Source organism: Abrus precatorius, unplaced genomic scaffold (genome assembly GCF_003935025.1).
Source record: "Abrus precatorius isolate BTA unplaced genomic scaffold, Abrus_2018 Scaffold7, whole genome shotgun sequence".
Lineage (NCBI taxonomy): Eukaryota > Viridiplantae > Streptophyta > Magnoliopsida > Fabales > Fabaceae > Abrus > Abrus precatorius.
This window is the reverse complement of record NW_020874417.1, coordinates 29,757,385-29,773,943: the sequence shown is the minus strand read 5'-3', so window position 1 is coordinate 29,773,943 and position 16,559 is coordinate 29,757,385. Positions and strand designations below refer to the sequence as shown.

Here is a 16,559-nt window from a genome sequence, read left to right as displayed (position 1 = left end):
AAGTCACTCAATTTGACTCATTTATCTTTCTCTCACTCACTCGCATCACATTCACACCAACAACTGATTGAACCCTAAACACAAACAGAGACACACACACACACACACACACAAACAGTGTATGATATCGATTGTTCTCAGGTTATGGCTTCCGACAGCGCTTCAAGGTCGAGTTCTGCGGCTGATTCCTACATTGGGTGTTTGATCAGTTTAACCTCAAAGAGTGAGATCAGATACGAAGGCATTCTCTACAACATCAACACCGACGAGTCCAGTATTGGCCTCAGAAACGGTAATCTCTTACTCTCTCTATCAGATCTTTTAAACCCAACATCAAAATTTCATCTTTTTCTATACTGTTAGGGTTGCTTATATGTGGCTTCAACTTAATTGTGTTTTTGGTAGTTTGCAAGTTTTGTGATGCACTTGTCTGGCTTGTAGGTTTTTGGGTTGTGGTTCTTTCGTTGTTGAATGTGATTTTTGCTGGCAGATGGATGGAATTATTTTGATTATGAGTTTGTGATTTGCTAACTCTTTCCCTGTTTGGTTTTTTGGTGCTTGCTTGAATGACTATCTGATGCTGGGTGGGGAATTGAGCTTTGACCTTTGGGTAAGAAAAGAATTGTTTTGGGGTATCCTGTTGCCGGATTTTTTTCGATAACTTCGGAGTTTCATCTTTTCATCTTTTAGCATATATGCGGCCTTGAATGCAAATTTGAATATGATATCATGTTATGTGCGGACCACGCAGAAAGCTTTTTAATAATCTGTCTGGATTTTAGGTTTCTGAAGTGTGATTTTTCATTGTTGGTCTTTGTCACCTGTTGTCATTGGTGATTAGGGTTTTGATTTCTGAGTTTGTTGTTTGCTCTCTCCTTTTGTGCTCTCGCTATGTGAGTGATTCCTTATGTGACTCTTTGGAGGGTGAGCCTTGGCATGACATAAAGGTTGCAGTTTTGTTATCTAGCATTCGTGGGTTTAATCTCTAAAGTTCCATTCATGGGGGTATGGAAGTGTAAATATGACCATTCTGACAACTGTGGGGCCCTTGCGGTCGAGACATCCTGTCCTATCAGTTTTTTTGTCGCATCCCCATTGTCTAAGAGAATTGTTGCAATCATCTGAAAGTTTAATCTAACTGTTCTTTTGGATGAAGTGAACATAATGGTGGAATGTAAATGATCGGGTAACCATTAAAGAATGAAAACTATGCAGATTTTTTTCCTCTATTGGATTATTATTAACCATCAAGAAAGAATAATCATTGTCAATCCTAGTTTTTTAAAAGTGTGATACATATAATGTGGAACACAAAGGAAAAGCGATTTTGTAGTATTTTTACTAAAAGGGTGGCCCATGGCGCCTAGTGCACAAGTCTCCCACCATTGTGGGGGTTAAGGAAGCATTAGATGTATGCAGCCTTTATCCATGAAATGAGAGGCTGTTGTTGCGATAGAACATGTGAGTACCAGGTCTCAAGTAGGGTTGTTCATAACTGAACCAAACTGATCTAAACCTAGCAAACCAAATCCGTTTATTTGCTTTTCTTTTCATTAAATTCAATGAGTTCAGTTTTGTTTTCATTTATGAAACTGAAACCTAACTGAACTCATTTTATATTAATATATTTTAATTTGATCTTTCTATAGAAATATTTAGGCCATTTTTTTGTTTATATCTATTTGATATTGTTTCTATTAAAAATTATGTATATTGTTTGGGTGGGTCAAACTGCTGTCCAATGACTATTAGCTTCCAAATTTGCAAGGGGATTGAGATTTTTTCCTCATGATATGGATTGTTTCAGCTTTATTCTATTAACTTGTTTGCATTATTCTTGCTGCCAAACAACTTTGTATGTTGCTGTTTACTATCACTAGCTGGCCTAGTGGAGTGATGCTTGTGTTTTTTTGTTTCTGGGGCAGTGCGATCTTTTGGAACTGAAGGAAGGAAAAAGGATGGTCCACAAATTCCTCCAGGTGACAAGGTGTATGAATATATACTGTTCCGTGGGACTGACATCAAGGTATCACAAATGGAACATATACAAACACTTTTTTGAAAATAGCTAAAGTTTGCTTTGGAATGATGTGTAATTTCTATAGTATTCTTCCTTTTTTGTGACTACTCAGTCCTGAAATATTGCAATAATGAGTCATTTATGCATATTTTCTGGCATTCATCTCTTCCCCGTTTTATGGAAGGCCTGTTTATAGTATTTACTTCAAATCATGTCTGATATCATTAGATATGGAGGCAGGAAGAAAGAAGCTGATCCAGAATATCATTTACTCCTTTATAAGGATATTATTATTACACTACACTTGCTGTATTTAAATGTTACTGTTTGAGGGCTTTGGGTGATTACATGCTGTTCATATTGATCAGATCAGCTGAAACATATTTTAAAATTCTTTCTGCAGGATTTACAGGTTAAATCTTCTCCACCTGTCCAGCCCATTCCACCAATTAACACTGACCCAGCTATCATTCAGGTTGAAGAGCAACTTTTTGAGTGCATAATGTATCAAATTACATTAATCAGATCCTAATATGTGTTTGCCTTGCAGTCTCAGTATCCTCGCCCTGTCACTACATCTGCAAGTTTACCAGCTGTAAGTGGGTCTTTGACTGATCTTAGTTCTCATGCCCCTCAGCTTGGACATCCTGGGTCTAATTTTCAAGGCCCTGTGCCTTTATATCAACCTGGAGGGAACATGGGATCTTGGGGAGCTTCTTCACCTGCCCCAAATGCAAATGGTGCTGGTCTTGCTATGCCAATGTATTGGCAAGGATATTATGGTGCTCCAAATGGGCTTCCTCATTTGCACCAGCAATCTTTGCTGCGACCACCACCTGGCTTATCAATGCCTTCATCTATGCAGCAGCCAATGCAGTTTCCCAATTTTAGTCCCTCTTTACCAACTGGACCTTCAAATTTGCCAGAGTTCCCATCAGCTTTACTTCCTGTGGTTACTAGTTCTGCTAGTCTAACGTCAACTTCTATGCCCCCATCAAATCTTTCATCAACTTTACCTCCAGCACCTTCTGCCACACTAGCTCCTGAAACTTTGCAAGTATCAGTTCCAAACATGGCATCAACTGGTTCACTTCCGGTAGTCACACTAGATACTAATTTACCATCACTAACTCCTTATACCACTAGTGGGTCAGATATCAGTGCTGTAGCGCCTCTGGTCAACAAACCTAATGTAATTTCAGGTTCAAGCTTGCCATTCCAAACACTATCGCAGATGACTCCTGCAATTGTTGGATCTTCTAATGCTATCCGTGCAGAAACACCAGTCCTTTCTCTGATAACCCCAGGTCAATTATTGCAATCTGGACCCACTGTAGTATCTACATCTCAGCCTTCACAAACACCTCATAAGGATGTTGAAGTGGTTCAGGTATCATCAACATCACCTCCAGAACCATCTGTGCCGGTTTCTTCAGAAACTCAGCCACCAATATTGCCATTGCCAGTAACTTCACGGCCTAGCTACAAGGTAATCTTCCTTTGCTCTCTCTCACCCCCACCCAATACATACATGTACACAAGCAGTGGTTTTGGTTTTACATGTGCTTGTATGTTTGTATATAATTAGTTCATTGGAGAGTGGAATGTGTAAATAGAGTGGATTATATTCTCAAAATCTTTCATCATCGTCTATTAGAAATTTGGAATACCACAGGCTGGTGCTGCTGAACATCCTATAAGCTAAACCTTGATAAATCAAGAATTTTTGGGAAGATGTGCTGAGTTTTAGATAACCTTCATGTTCATGTTTTTTCCACTGCATCACTGACTCACTGTCTGTTCTTTTGAAGAGGTTTAAAAATAGGATTTGGCCTGATTGATCTATAATTTAATTGGTGAATTGCCATACATGAATTATGAAGATTGATGAGATATTGAGCCTTCTTTCAAATATTCAATTTGTTTTTGTTCTTATGTATATCAAACAAGTTTAGCTATTCATGCATAGACCACAAGTATTGTATATCTTGTCATATTAACTTGTTTTTTTATTGTCTTTTTGTTTTGATTGAGGATTTCTTGACATTTGGTTGCTTTTTTTTCCAGCCTGGGGGAGCTTCTGTCCAAACTCATCTTGGCTACGGTTATAGGGGACGTGGAAGAGGAAGAGGACCTGGGGTATGCTCTGTTTTCCATTTCATTTATAAGAAGCAAGGAAATTTTAGCCCCTTATACATACAGAACCTGAGAACTTTAGAATATTTTGGAATTTTTAAATTAAAGTGAGGAGTATTTTTGTTGGGTAGGGTTGTTATAGAATATCTAAAAGTTATATGCTCTCTCTCTTACCAATATGTCAAAAGAATACTTGAATGATTTCTTGTTTTGAATTATTTCTTCTTTTTTAATGGTATTGAAAGTTGAACAATTAATGCTTTGCAGGGTTTCCGTCCAGTTGAAAAATTCACTGAAGACTTTGACTTCACGGCTATGAATGAGAAGTTCAAAAAGGATGAAGTATGGGGTCATCTAGGTAAAAGCAATAAGTCTCATTCAAAAGAGAAAGAGGTGGAAGAAAATGTCAGTGATGAAGATGACAATCAAGATGAAGACAATGGTCATGTATCAAAATCGGAGTTGAAGGTAATGTTTCTACCTTGTGTGTTACTCGATGCATTCACAATGTTTGATTTCTTATGTCACAATGTATGACTGGTTTTCATGGTCTCCACAGCCTGTTTATAACAAGGATGATTTTTTCGACTCTCTCTCTTGCAACGCACTTGATCATGATTCACAACATGGAAGGATTAGATATTCTGAGCAAATTAAGATCGATACTGAGGTAATCTCCATCTAGGCTTGACCTCATTTTTGTGGACAATATTGTTCAATTAATTTGGTTGATTTGGGGTGCAGACTTTTGGTGATTTTACAAGGCACCGAGGTGGGTGGGGTGGCCGTGGTCCATGGCGTGGTGGACGTTCTCGAGGTGGCTATTATGGAAGGGGGGGATATGCCTATGGGGGAAGGGGAGGAAGGGGATGAGACATGCCCAACCGTACTTGGACGGCGGCGGTGGCAGTTAGTGTTTGGTTAAAGTCGAGGTCGTGGGGGATCAAACCAAGCTAGCAGTGTTTGGTTAAAGTCGTGGTGGTGGGGAAACAAAAGCCAAGCCACCCACCCACTAAAGCAGCGTTTCTTGAGGCTATGCCTCAATATTGTGTTTTTATCTATTTCTATTTGGCCATAGAATAAGTAGGACAGTTTTTCTTGTCATATTGCTGCCTAAAGAACCTGGTCTGGTGGCTAGATTTTATTTTAGTTGATAATATGAGGAAGGCAGAAGTTTAGACTAGTTTCTTGTTATATATTGTTTATGTATGTAACCTAGCTGCAAGTGGTCCATTTTAGTGTCGGGTTAATACTATTTTGGCGTTGTACATGCAAGTTACAGTTTTTGTTATGCAAGTTGGTCCTATCTATATATGAGCTACAGCTGGAGGAATTAAACCATGCAGTTACAGCACTAAAATCATATTATATTAGCGAGCACAGCTACAGCTGGAGGGCTTTTCAATTAAACCATCGGTTCCATACATATTCTGATCGGATAGTTGACTAATAAATTTTAACAGTAGTCTTGAAATAGTTTTCCCCATGATTGATTCGAAGGCAGCACACAACGGATTTGGATCTGGTCCATTCAGTTTTATTTTTGTTTAAGTGAAAATATAAAAAATGACAAAATTGTTTTATACAAAATTAGTTTAAGCAAATTATGTTAGCTTAAGCGAATTTTGTACAGGAAGAAGAGAGGATTAAAGGATAAATGGATGATAAGAAGAGCGGTGGTATAGGTTAGTGATAGAGGGAGAGACTGGTGGAGAGTTGAAAATGAAGTAAAGAAAAAGATATAAGTATGAGGTAAGGTGAGAATGAAAAGAATAAGAGAAGCGATGGGTATGGGGTGAAGAGAAGAGGGGGTTAATATAAGAGAAGAAAGAAGGTTGAATATGGAGATTGAGGAGAGAATATTGGATATGAAGAGAAGAATAAAAGATTAAGAAAAAAGATGCAAAATTTGTTTAAGCTAACATAATTCGTTGGAATTAATTTTGCATAAATTTTTTTTGTTATTTTCTGCATTTTTGTTTAAACAACTCGCTTAAGTAAAAATGAAACTGGATGTTCAGTTTTCGTGTTAACTGGACTGGATCCGTATATACACAATTAATTATTACAATTGCAACCAGTCTAAAGTATTACTTTACAAGTTTTAATAAATCTTAGTAGTTAAATGTATAAATCATAATTATAAATAAAAATGCTTATTAAAAAAGCAATTAATAAGACTTATATTTAATAGAAATAATATTGGTCATTTTATCCTTAAAATCATTAAGAGTGGAACTATTATTTCGTTATTTAGCTCAAATTTGCAGATACATGAGTTTTCTTGAAGTAAAAAAAGAAAAGTATTTATCTCGCAATCCTTTTAGCCTTTTCTTTTAATAAATGGACACAAATTAAGAAAGATCCCAATCTGGTTTTATTATGTACCCCGTACCATTTGATCACCTATCAAGATAAATAAGAACCAGATAAAAGTAAAAAAACCTGATGTGTGATGTGTAGCAAAGGGTAAACATTTGTAAACTCCTCCTATGTGCCAATAGCTTGATATACTCGAGTCCAGTGAGTAAATGGGTAAAAAAGCATTGAACTTCAAGCTTTACTTAATGACATATATAATCTACATCAACTTTGGCATTATTTCATTTTTTGAGGAAACACTGCCGTTGAGCTGGACCCTCTTTGCCCTGAAAACTTCTATACCCCCACAAATCAGACAAATTGCAACCCCTTGATCAAACTAAATATATTGTGGGTCCCCTCCACTAGCAAGAATCAGCACCGTTTCTATTTCGATATTATTCTGTCAAATACTACCTTTTACTTTTAATTTTTGGAAGCCTAATAATGCACTTAGAAAAAGGTTCCTGATTTATGTTATTTACAATTGTTGATGAGACTGTCTGTGAGTGTGATTAAGGCAATTAAGGGTTCTATGAATGATAAAATGTCAGTAAAAACAATATTATTCTTGTAAAGTACTGTAAATTAAGGCCTCTAATCTATATTTTAGAATATTGATATGTTAATTTTTAAAACAATTTTATTAAATGGGTCAAAAGAATGGAAAAGTCAGTGATAAGAGTAGTGGCAGTTCGGTGTGTTGCTTAGTTGTATTCTTGGTGGTTGAACGCTTGTTGGATGGAATTAAATGTAGAGTTTAATATTTAAATATTAAAGTCAATATTTTAAAGAATAAAGCTAGAGAGATTATTAAAGTTCATGCATATGAGGAGTCTCATTGCATTTATTTATTTTTCACTATAACATATACTCGACTTAATTGTAGCGTGGTGGAGAAAAAACTAGTTGGAAATGATAAAAAGATTGGTTCTTTATAAAAATAAAAGAAGAAGCAAGAAAAAGAAAAGCAATGTACACGTGGATAAATAAGCCCATTGTTAAATTAAGAGGAGCAATGGACAACGGGCAAAAACGGCCACATCAAATGAAAACAAAGGAGACAAAGACAAACCAATTCCTCTTCTTTTGCTTTTTTTTTTTTCCACATCCCACACGTACTAGGATTAACCAAAGAATCGGCTTAACCTTAAAACAAGGAAGGAAGGAACAAAAATCATTGGAGAAACTTGTCTTTGTTCTAGTTTTAATGTGGGAAATTCCTTTTCAGTCAATCTTGTTCCTCTGCTTGGGTTTAAGACTGGCTTCAAAATATTCTTGTGACCAGATCTTGGTTACATACTAGACCCACCCATTTGTGAATTTTGTCAAGAAAGTTCTTTGGGCCAAGTTTGTTCACTAGTTAGTTATTGGTAGTGGCTGCTAAGTTAGTTTCAAATTTGTGCAAGGAATTCTACTTGTTATGGTTAACTTTTTTGTGACTGAGCAGATTTGGTTTCTCTCTGAAAGGTGAAACTTTGGAAATTCCATGGACTCTGCATGTCAATGAAGTTTCCAAATCTTGGTTTTGCATAGCTCTTGTACCTGGATTTCTCTTTGGAATCTTCTGTTCTGCCCCAGTTGTGGATTCTGGGTCACTGGTTTCACTTTCAAAGTTCAAATGGAGGTCGGGGGAAATGGGTGAAGGGTGGTTCAAGAAATGGGTATAGTTTGGACATTGATGTCTCCTATAGCCTCATGATAGTCAGGTTAGGAATTCTAGTAGCTGCTTCCATTGCAGCCTATACAGTTAAGCAGCTGAATGTGAATAGCTCAATATCAGGTATTAGTTCTTTCTTGATAAATATATGTCGTTTCACTTCTCAATATGCAAAAAGTTTTCTACTTGCTTCATGTTGATGACTAATCCTGTTGAACAACTTGACCCTTTATGTTAATCTTAACTCTCATTGTGGCTTAGAAGATGGTGAAGCTAGGTTTAGAAAACATCAAGATGAGAATAAAGAACAGGAGCAGGTCCCTTGTTCTACTAATGGTCTCAATGAGAAGATTGTGAGTATATTAAAGCTGAAGTTATTATATTTTATTTTATTTCATGGTTATGATGATTTCTTTCGCATACTTGTTTGTGTTTTCTCTTCATGTGAATAGGAAAAGTGGGAACATTTATTTATCTTTGTAACATGATTTGACACTGTTGCAGAGGGAAGAGGAAGAGCAAGAAGAGGAGGTGAAGTTAATTAGCAGCATAATCAATCGAACTAATGATTTTGAAGATGATATTCCACCTGAACTTGAAAGCCTTCTATCTGGAGAGATTGAGATTTCTCCAGTTGCTGACAAGACTGATGAGGCCAAGAAAGACAGTGTTTATGAAATTGAAATGGAAAACAATGCTAGGGAAATGGAACGGTTGCGGAATGTAGTGACAGAGTTGGAGGAGAGGGAATTGAAACTTGAAGGCGAATTGCTTGAGTACTATGGTTTGAAGGAGCAGGAATCAGACATTCTGGAGTTGCACAGGCAGTTGAAAGTTAAGGATGTGGAAATAGATATGCTCAATATGACCATTAATTCCTTGCAGGAAGAGAGGAAGAAGTTTCAAGAAGAGCTTGCACATGCAGCTACAGCCAAGAGAGAACTTGATGTTGCCAAAAGCAAGATCAAGGAATTGAAAAGGCAGATACAGCTTGAGGCTAACCAGGCAAAAGCCCAGTTGTTGTTGCTTAAACAAAAAGTTGCTGGTTTACTAGCAAAAGAAGAAGAGGCTGTCAAGAGAGATGCTGAAATTGAGAAGAAATTCAAAGCTGTGAATGACTTGGAGGTTGAAGTTGTGGAGCTTAAGAGAAAAAACAAAGAACTTCAACATGAGAAGCGAGAACTAACTGTTAAACGCAATGCAGCTGAATCTAGGATCATGGAACTCTCTAATGTGACAGAGGTCAGAGTCCTAAAGTAGAAATATTTTCCTTTGATGAAATGAACATATTCACATTTAAGAATTGTTCATTGTTGAACCAGCGCAGTCTTTGAAATTTTCAATTACCTAAAATGAATTTTAAAAGAATAATTTAACGTCTCTTAGTCATCCTTGCTGAACTTGTCAGTCATTTGAATATTACCATATCAGTAATTAAGAAATGATAGTTAAATTCCAATGGTGAATTAGACATTAAACCTAAATGGTGTTTATATAAACATAAAACAAACTGAATCTAAATGGTTTTTCTTTCTTTTTAATTATTACCCATCTCTTCTTTCTGCAGTTTTTTGGACCGTGTTGATCTATGGTATGTATACTGGTTAATGAGGACCTAACAAATTATAACTAAATTTTTTTCAAGATCTGCACAAATATTAATTATTCGATCAATTGGAAGATTAATTGAAAGAAAATGTCAAAAAGGGTTGTATACATCTTTCATGATAGTAATAAATTTATTTGATTTATATCTTTTACATGTAATGAATATAATTTAATTTTGAGATGCTTTTACTTGAACTGCAGAATGAAATGGTTGTTAAGGCAAAAGAGGAGGTCAGTTGCTTGAGGCATGTGAACGAAGACCTGATAAAGCAAGTGGAAGGACTCCAGATGAATAGGTTCAGTGAAGTTGAAGAGCTTGTATACCTTCGTTGGGTCAATGCATGCTTAAGATATGAACTCAGGAATTACCAGGTACCTCAAGGAAAATTATCAGCCTGTGATCTAAACACAAGTCTCAGCCCAAAATCACAGGAGAAGGCTAAGCAGCTTTTGTTAGAATATGCTGGTTCAGAGTGTGGGGAAGGTGACACAGAACCTGATAGCAGCTTCTCTCATCCCTCTTCACCAGGCAGTGAAGAGTTTGACAATGCTTCTATTGATAGCTCTACTAGTAAACACAGTAGTCTTGGCAAGAAAGTTAGCTTGATCCAAAAGTTGAAGAAATGGGGTAAAAGCAAAGACGATTCTAATGCTTTTTCAACACCAGCCAGATTTCTTTCAGGCGACTCCCCTAGCAGGATGAGTACGAGAAATAGAACTAAGGGTCCATTGGAATCCTTGATGCTAAGGAATGCTGCTGATACTGTAGCCATCACTACACTTGGACAGAAAGATCAGGAACCTACTGGTTCTCTTGAAACTCTTGCTCTTCCTAACATAAGAAGAGTTTCATCCAGTGACTCCTTAAATTCTGTTGCAACTTCATTCCAATTGATGTCTAAGACAGTTGTTGGGTCTCTGGATGAAAAATATCCTGCATATAACGACCGCCATATATTGGCCTTAGCAAGGGAGAAACATATTAAGGAAAAGGCTGAGAAAGCAAGAACACAGAAGTTTGGGGACAATTCAAATTTGAATGTGACCAAGGCTGAAAGAGAGAGGCCAATATCTTTGCCACCAAAACTTACTCAAATAAATGAGAGGGCATATGTTTCTGGTAGTCCAAATGATTATTCTGACAATGCTAAGAGTGTCAATAATCAAATCATTAGCAAGATGAAGCTTGCCCCCATAGAGAAAAGGCCTCCTAGGGTGCCCCAGCCACCTCCTAAACCATCTGATGATGCTCATATTAGTACAGATTCAAACCCTTCTAATGGAGTACCTTATGCTCCATTTGTGCCTTCACCTCCAGCACCACCAGGTGCACCACCTCCACCTCCACCTCCACAAGGAAGTCTATCAAGAGGAGCATTAGCTGGTGACAAAGTTCACCGCGCTCCGGATTTAGTTGAATTTTATCAAACATTAATGAAACGGGAGGCAAAGAAAGACACTTTATCATTAACTTTTTCAACAACTAATGCTTCTGATGCCAGGAGCAACATGATTGGGGAAATTGAGAATAGATCATCATTCCTCTTAGCTGTGCGTTAAAATTTTCCCCCACTTTGTTTTTTCTTTTTTCTCATTCTGGCATTTCAGTCATGACAAATTTTAGATTTTTTTTTTAATGGATCCAGGTGAAAGCTGATGTAGAAACACAGGGTGATTTTGTAACATCCTTGGCAAGTGAAGTTCGAGCAGCTTCCTTCTCTAAGATTGAAGATCTAGTGGCCTTTGTGAACTGGCTAGATGAAGAACTTTCCTTCTTGGTAAATCTTTTTAAGTGTCATTGCTCCTCCATCATTGAAAAACAAGCTTCTAAAACCAAATTCATGCAAATTGTAGATCTTGTGAATTGTGATAAGGCATGGAAGTAGATCCTTTGTGCTGTTTTTCCCAATAAATTTGCATTCCAATTTATTCAAAATTAGGTCATTCAATTTTGACCTCACTTTCTTAGTTATATATATGTATACAGACACATACATACATACCTTTGCAACTCTGTATCCAATGACTTCTGCACTTTATGTAAGGTTGATGAACGAGCTGTTCTCAAGCACTTTGATTGGCCTGAAGGAAAAGCAGATGCACTGAGGGAGGCAGCTTTTGAATATCAAGATTTGATGAAATTGGAGAAGCAAGTCTCCACCTTCACTGATGATCCCAAACTCCCATGTGAAGCCGCTTTGCAGAAAATGTACTCATTGCTTGAAAAGTAAGCATCCTTTTTTGGTTTTAGTTTAATGTATCCCCAGCACTAGATTAGTATATCAATACTTGGTGGATATTTTCTCGAGAACTCAATGTAGAATGAATTTTACTCATAACTGAATATAAATTATTTTCTGACATCTACTTTAATGCTGTAGATTCATACTCTGCAAGTCACAGATAGAACTTGACATATACTTGTTTAGTTTGATGTTTCTTGGTGTGTTTCTTGCTATTCTCTACAGTTATAGCATGAGATTTATTTATCAACTCATCTCTTCCATATTTTTCTGTTTTTATTTCCAGAATGGAACAAAGTGTATATGCACTCTTACGGACTAGAGATATGGCTATTTCACGGTATAAAGAGTTTGGAATACCAGTAAATTGGATTTTAGATTCTGGGGTCGTGGGCAAGGTGTGCTTCTAAACTTCCAGAAACAATTTATGTTCTAGTTCACACAAAGGACTTGTTCATTCAAGTTGTTTTCTTTCTATACCTGTTGAACTTGCAAGTTTTCATATTTGGCTACAATTACCAGTAATATATTCCAATTATTTGGACTAGTTGATCCCCCAGGCCCCACTTTCCTACAATGATTTAAATCATTCTTTTAAAAAGCATAAGCTTTCTCAGTATGATATTTTGCTCCACCTGTGTTTTTTCTTTGTACTTTACCTTTTATCTGCCCTAAATTTATGCACTTTTCTCCAGAACACCTCAAAAAAGCCTATATTTGATATTTCCATTGAAAATAAAATTATGCACAATAGCAGCCAATTTAATAATATTAATTAGTTGTTCTTGTTCATATACTGTAATAGACATGCATACATTGAAAGTAAAGGGATTGGATGGAGATGGATAAGTAGGGAGAAAAGAAAGAATTTAGTAAACTGATAGAACTCTGAGCAAATGTTATGTTTTTATGATATAAAAGATTATGGATTACTTTCATTGATACTAATATTCCTAGTCAAGTGCAAGTGTATTTCATTAAGCGCAATTCAAACCCAATAACTCTTTCCTTCATACTATCAGCTAGTTACAAGTAATTATATTACAAGCAAACAAAAAAAATTAATGAAAGTATAATATTTTCCATTCCTCAAACCAGACTTTTAAAAACAAGGGTGATACAGCTACTACAAACTAGTCCATTACAAAAATTCTACTGACTTTATTAAATAAAAGCCTTCATTTTTCATGTTAGCTGATAATTTGATACTAGATACTGGTTTGTATTAAATTTTTGGAACCTTTTAAAAACCGTTATATTAAGGTCGCATATAGGTGGATCCACTATCCTTTTCAAGAGATTTCCAATTCAAAATAAAACAAGAGCATGCCTTGGATTGATGTTATGACTGATGCCTGCTTCTGTTTGATGCTATAAAAAACGGTCACTTAGTATTTACTACTGGTAACTCTCCCATTGCAGATCAAGCTTTCTTCTGTGCAGCTGGCGAAGAAGTATATGAAACATGTTGCATCTGAACTTGATATATTATGTGGACCTGAGAAGGAACCGGCAAGAGAGTTTTTGATTCTGCAAGGTGTGCGTTTTGCTTTTCGTGTTCATCAGGTAATTCTAAGGCTCTTGGTTTACTTGCTTGTGTTGATGATGCATAATATCATTCCTGCATTCTTTATAAATGCAAAATGATTTTGCATAGACAAACTGGGCTAGCTAAGGTGTAACAAAGTATTCTAATCTGGTTCCAACTCCTTTCTGTTGCTGAGAAAAGCTATTTATCTTTAAAACCTGACAAAATTTCTTGCTCTTTTAACATTTAATGTGCTTTGTTGTTTTATTTAAATTACATTTTTAATGCTATAGCTAACCTGAGAATTTTTTCTTGGACTTGTCTTGGCTGAAAACACTGTAATGTGAATAATTTCAAACAAAAGAATTGTAAATTAAATAGTGGCATGGAACTCTTTTCAGTTTGCAGGAGGCTTTGATAAAGAGAGCATGAAGGCTTTTGAAGAACTAAGGAGCCACATTCATTCTCAAGCAGGTGAAGATAATACACCTGAAACGTAGATGATCATCAAAAGAATTTTTTTCTTCTTTCTAATTTTTTTACACTAGTAGTTGCTTCTAACATATGTTACCTTTCTCAGCTGAATGTGTCATTCTTCTGGTTCAATTTTCATTGAATGTACATATGCTTACTGAATGTAACACATAATTAAAAAATAATCATACTTGTTCGGTTTTCGCTAGAGCTAGAAATGAGATTCAATTCAACTGAAATATTTTGCTCATAAGTCAACAGTTAGTGCCAACCCTGCATATGCATTTAAACAGATAACAAAGCACAAATGAATATTACCTAAATTGGCATAAACAGATAACTAAATGTAAATTATGTTAAAAAAGAAGTTATTAGCATTTCTGGAATTTCCTTTTGGTTTGGACACCCAAACTCAAACACCATTTGTGATTTTCACTTCTTTAGTTCAACTTTCCCTTCCTCGTCTTTCTCATTGGTAACATTCACACAGACCCTAGCCACCATTGTTTTCTGTTCTCCAAAACCTTTATTTTGTTGGATACATGAAAGTGTGATCTTCAACTTACATTTGCCATCAAATACCATTTCTTGTTTCCATCTCAGTCACGCGCGGCTCAATTGAACAATCGTTGTATGTTTAATTTCAAGTTCTATTTTCTCATGAAAATGTTAGTTATTAGCGTTACTTATCACTCCATCTATCTCATATTGGATGTAACTTGAATATTTTTTATGCCTTAAATTATTTATCAATTCAGAATATTAAGAAAACATTATTTTTTAATAGTACCTTTATTTATTTGAGATACTTTTTTTATAAAATGACTAAAATTAGTTATCACTAAACTAATGTAAGAATTTTATTAGGGTTAATTTAGTAAAATTAAATTATTTTACTGTATTAATTGGTAAAGCTAATCATTGTATTGAAATGTGTACACGAGAGAGTATTTATCAAATTTTTAATAGACTAATTCTTAGATGTGGAGTTGTTACATGAATCAATTTTAACTAATTTAGCTTTAACTCATTATATGAAAAATTTAGAGTTAAAAAACTTGTAGGGTTAAGTGAGCTTTGGTTAACCTTTAAACAAACTTTATTTATTTATTTATTTATTTTAGCTCACTTTTTGATAAAATGATCCTTTACTATCTTACAGAATAATTCATTTAAAATATTTATTTTATATAACATATTTTCTATTATAAACTGATAAACAAATAAATTACTTAAAATAAATAAATTAATTAAATTTATAAATTAAATATTTTCAACAAATTATTTTTATTAAATAAAATATAATAATTTATTATCAAATTAAGTTATATATTTTTTATTTTTACTTGTATTATTGATATTTATTAAATTATAAAAAATTTCATTTATATAAGCTTATGAATATTTTTTTTCAGCATATTATTTTATAATGTTATTCAAATATTAACCATAAAAAATCTTATGTTACAATATTTTTATATTATTATTTTTAAATTTATTTTTATAAAATTATAAAAATATTAAAAACTTTTTTCTTTTTAAATCATATTTAGTTTGTGTAGTAACATCACATGTTCAATAAATATGTTAACTTTTGACACCTTATTTCCTAGCTAATCAATCACAAACATTCACATTATAATGTACCAAAGAAACTTACTTTACATTGTATTCATAAATAAAATAATAATAATAATAATAATAATAATAATAATAATTATTATTATTATTATTATTATTATTATTATTATGTGCACGTGTAAAAAATTAAAAATTATAATTTTATACATTTTTTTACTAAAAACAAGGATATAATAATTATTAATTATTCTCTAAAAAAATATGAACTAACTCACATTTAATCTTGATCTAACCCACATTTTTATTATATATTAAGATTTAGAAATAAAATTATTAATAAAAGAGTTTACAAGAAATAAAATTGTATAATGAATTAAGTAAAATTATAACTCATATTAACAGCTCTACTTAAATATCATTATTAAAATGTATTAAATATAAAAAGAAAAAAAATTATCTATTGTTTTTTAAGTATTATTTACATTGTTTATCAATTAAAATTAAAGGTTTATTTTAATAAAATATTTATATTTAATGTTATAAATTATTGAAGTAAAACTTCAATTTTAATTGTAGAATAATTCTAAAAACACTTATGCTATTTTACTTAAGTTTTGTCTTATAAGAAAAATGATTATTTCAGCATAGCATGTAAGCTTATTGAATTAAAGTTATTTAGTGAATTTAGCTACAGAATTAGTTAAAATATATTAAATAACTAAAGTTATCTTGTGTAAGTGAAAATTAATTAAAATTTAATAATAAAAATATTAATAATTAAATTTTAAATATTAAAAATTATTTAAATTATTTTTTTATAAATTAACATTTAAATATTACAAGTTCCAATAAAACTTATTTAATGGAGATTGCATACCCTGTAACTTATTCATTAGATAATATATAAATTATTTTATCATCAACTAATGCATACTTATAAATTAGATA

At 33.9% G+C, this 16,559-nt stretch overlaps 2 protein-coding genes across 8 annotated transcripts; both read left to right on the top strand.

Annotated features, from left to right (window-relative positions):
* On the top strand, positions 1-5,557 carry LOC113871968 (protein decapping 5-like). The gene is made up of 8 exons (XM_027509072.1): positions 1-292; positions 1,926-2,026; positions 2,424-2,495; positions 2,571-3,509; positions 4,088-4,159; positions 4,424-4,624; positions 4,716-4,826; positions 4,901-5,557. The coding sequence occupies exons 1-8, from the start codon at positions 145-147 to the stop codon at positions 5,027-5,029; spliced, it is 1,773 nt and encodes a 590-aa protein (XP_027364873.1). The 5' UTR covers positions 1-144; the 3' UTR covers positions 5,030-5,557.
* A 2,127-nt stretch (positions 5,558-7,684) lies between these two features.
* Positions 7,685-14,265, top strand: LOC113872249 (protein CHUP1, chloroplastic-like). 7 transcript variants are annotated; one of them, XR_003505857.1, is made up of 10 exons: positions 7,685-8,300; positions 8,442-8,530; positions 8,682-9,419; positions 9,987-11,336; positions 11,432-11,563; positions 11,831-12,012; positions 12,167-12,228; positions 12,315-12,426; positions 13,451-13,594; positions 13,958-14,230. XR_003505857.1 is itself a non-coding variant. In XM_027509659.1 (9 exons), the coding sequence occupies exons 1-9, from the start codon at positions 8,216-8,218 to the stop codon at positions 14,054-14,056; spliced, it is 2,931 nt and encodes a 976-aa protein (XP_027365460.1). In that variant the 5' UTR covers positions 7,685-8,215; the 3' UTR covers positions 14,057-14,265. The 7 variants fall into 7 exon arrangements, 5 of the variants coding, with proteins under 5 accessions (XP_027365460.1, XP_027365461.1, XP_027365459.1 ...); XM_027509659.1 differs by lacking the exon at positions 12,167-12,228 and having other exon boundaries at positions 13,958-14,265; XM_027509660.1 differs by lacking the exon at positions 12,167-12,228 and having other exon boundaries at positions 8,442-8,527; positions 13,958-14,149.
* Positions 14,266-16,559: the final 2,294 nt, after the last annotated feature.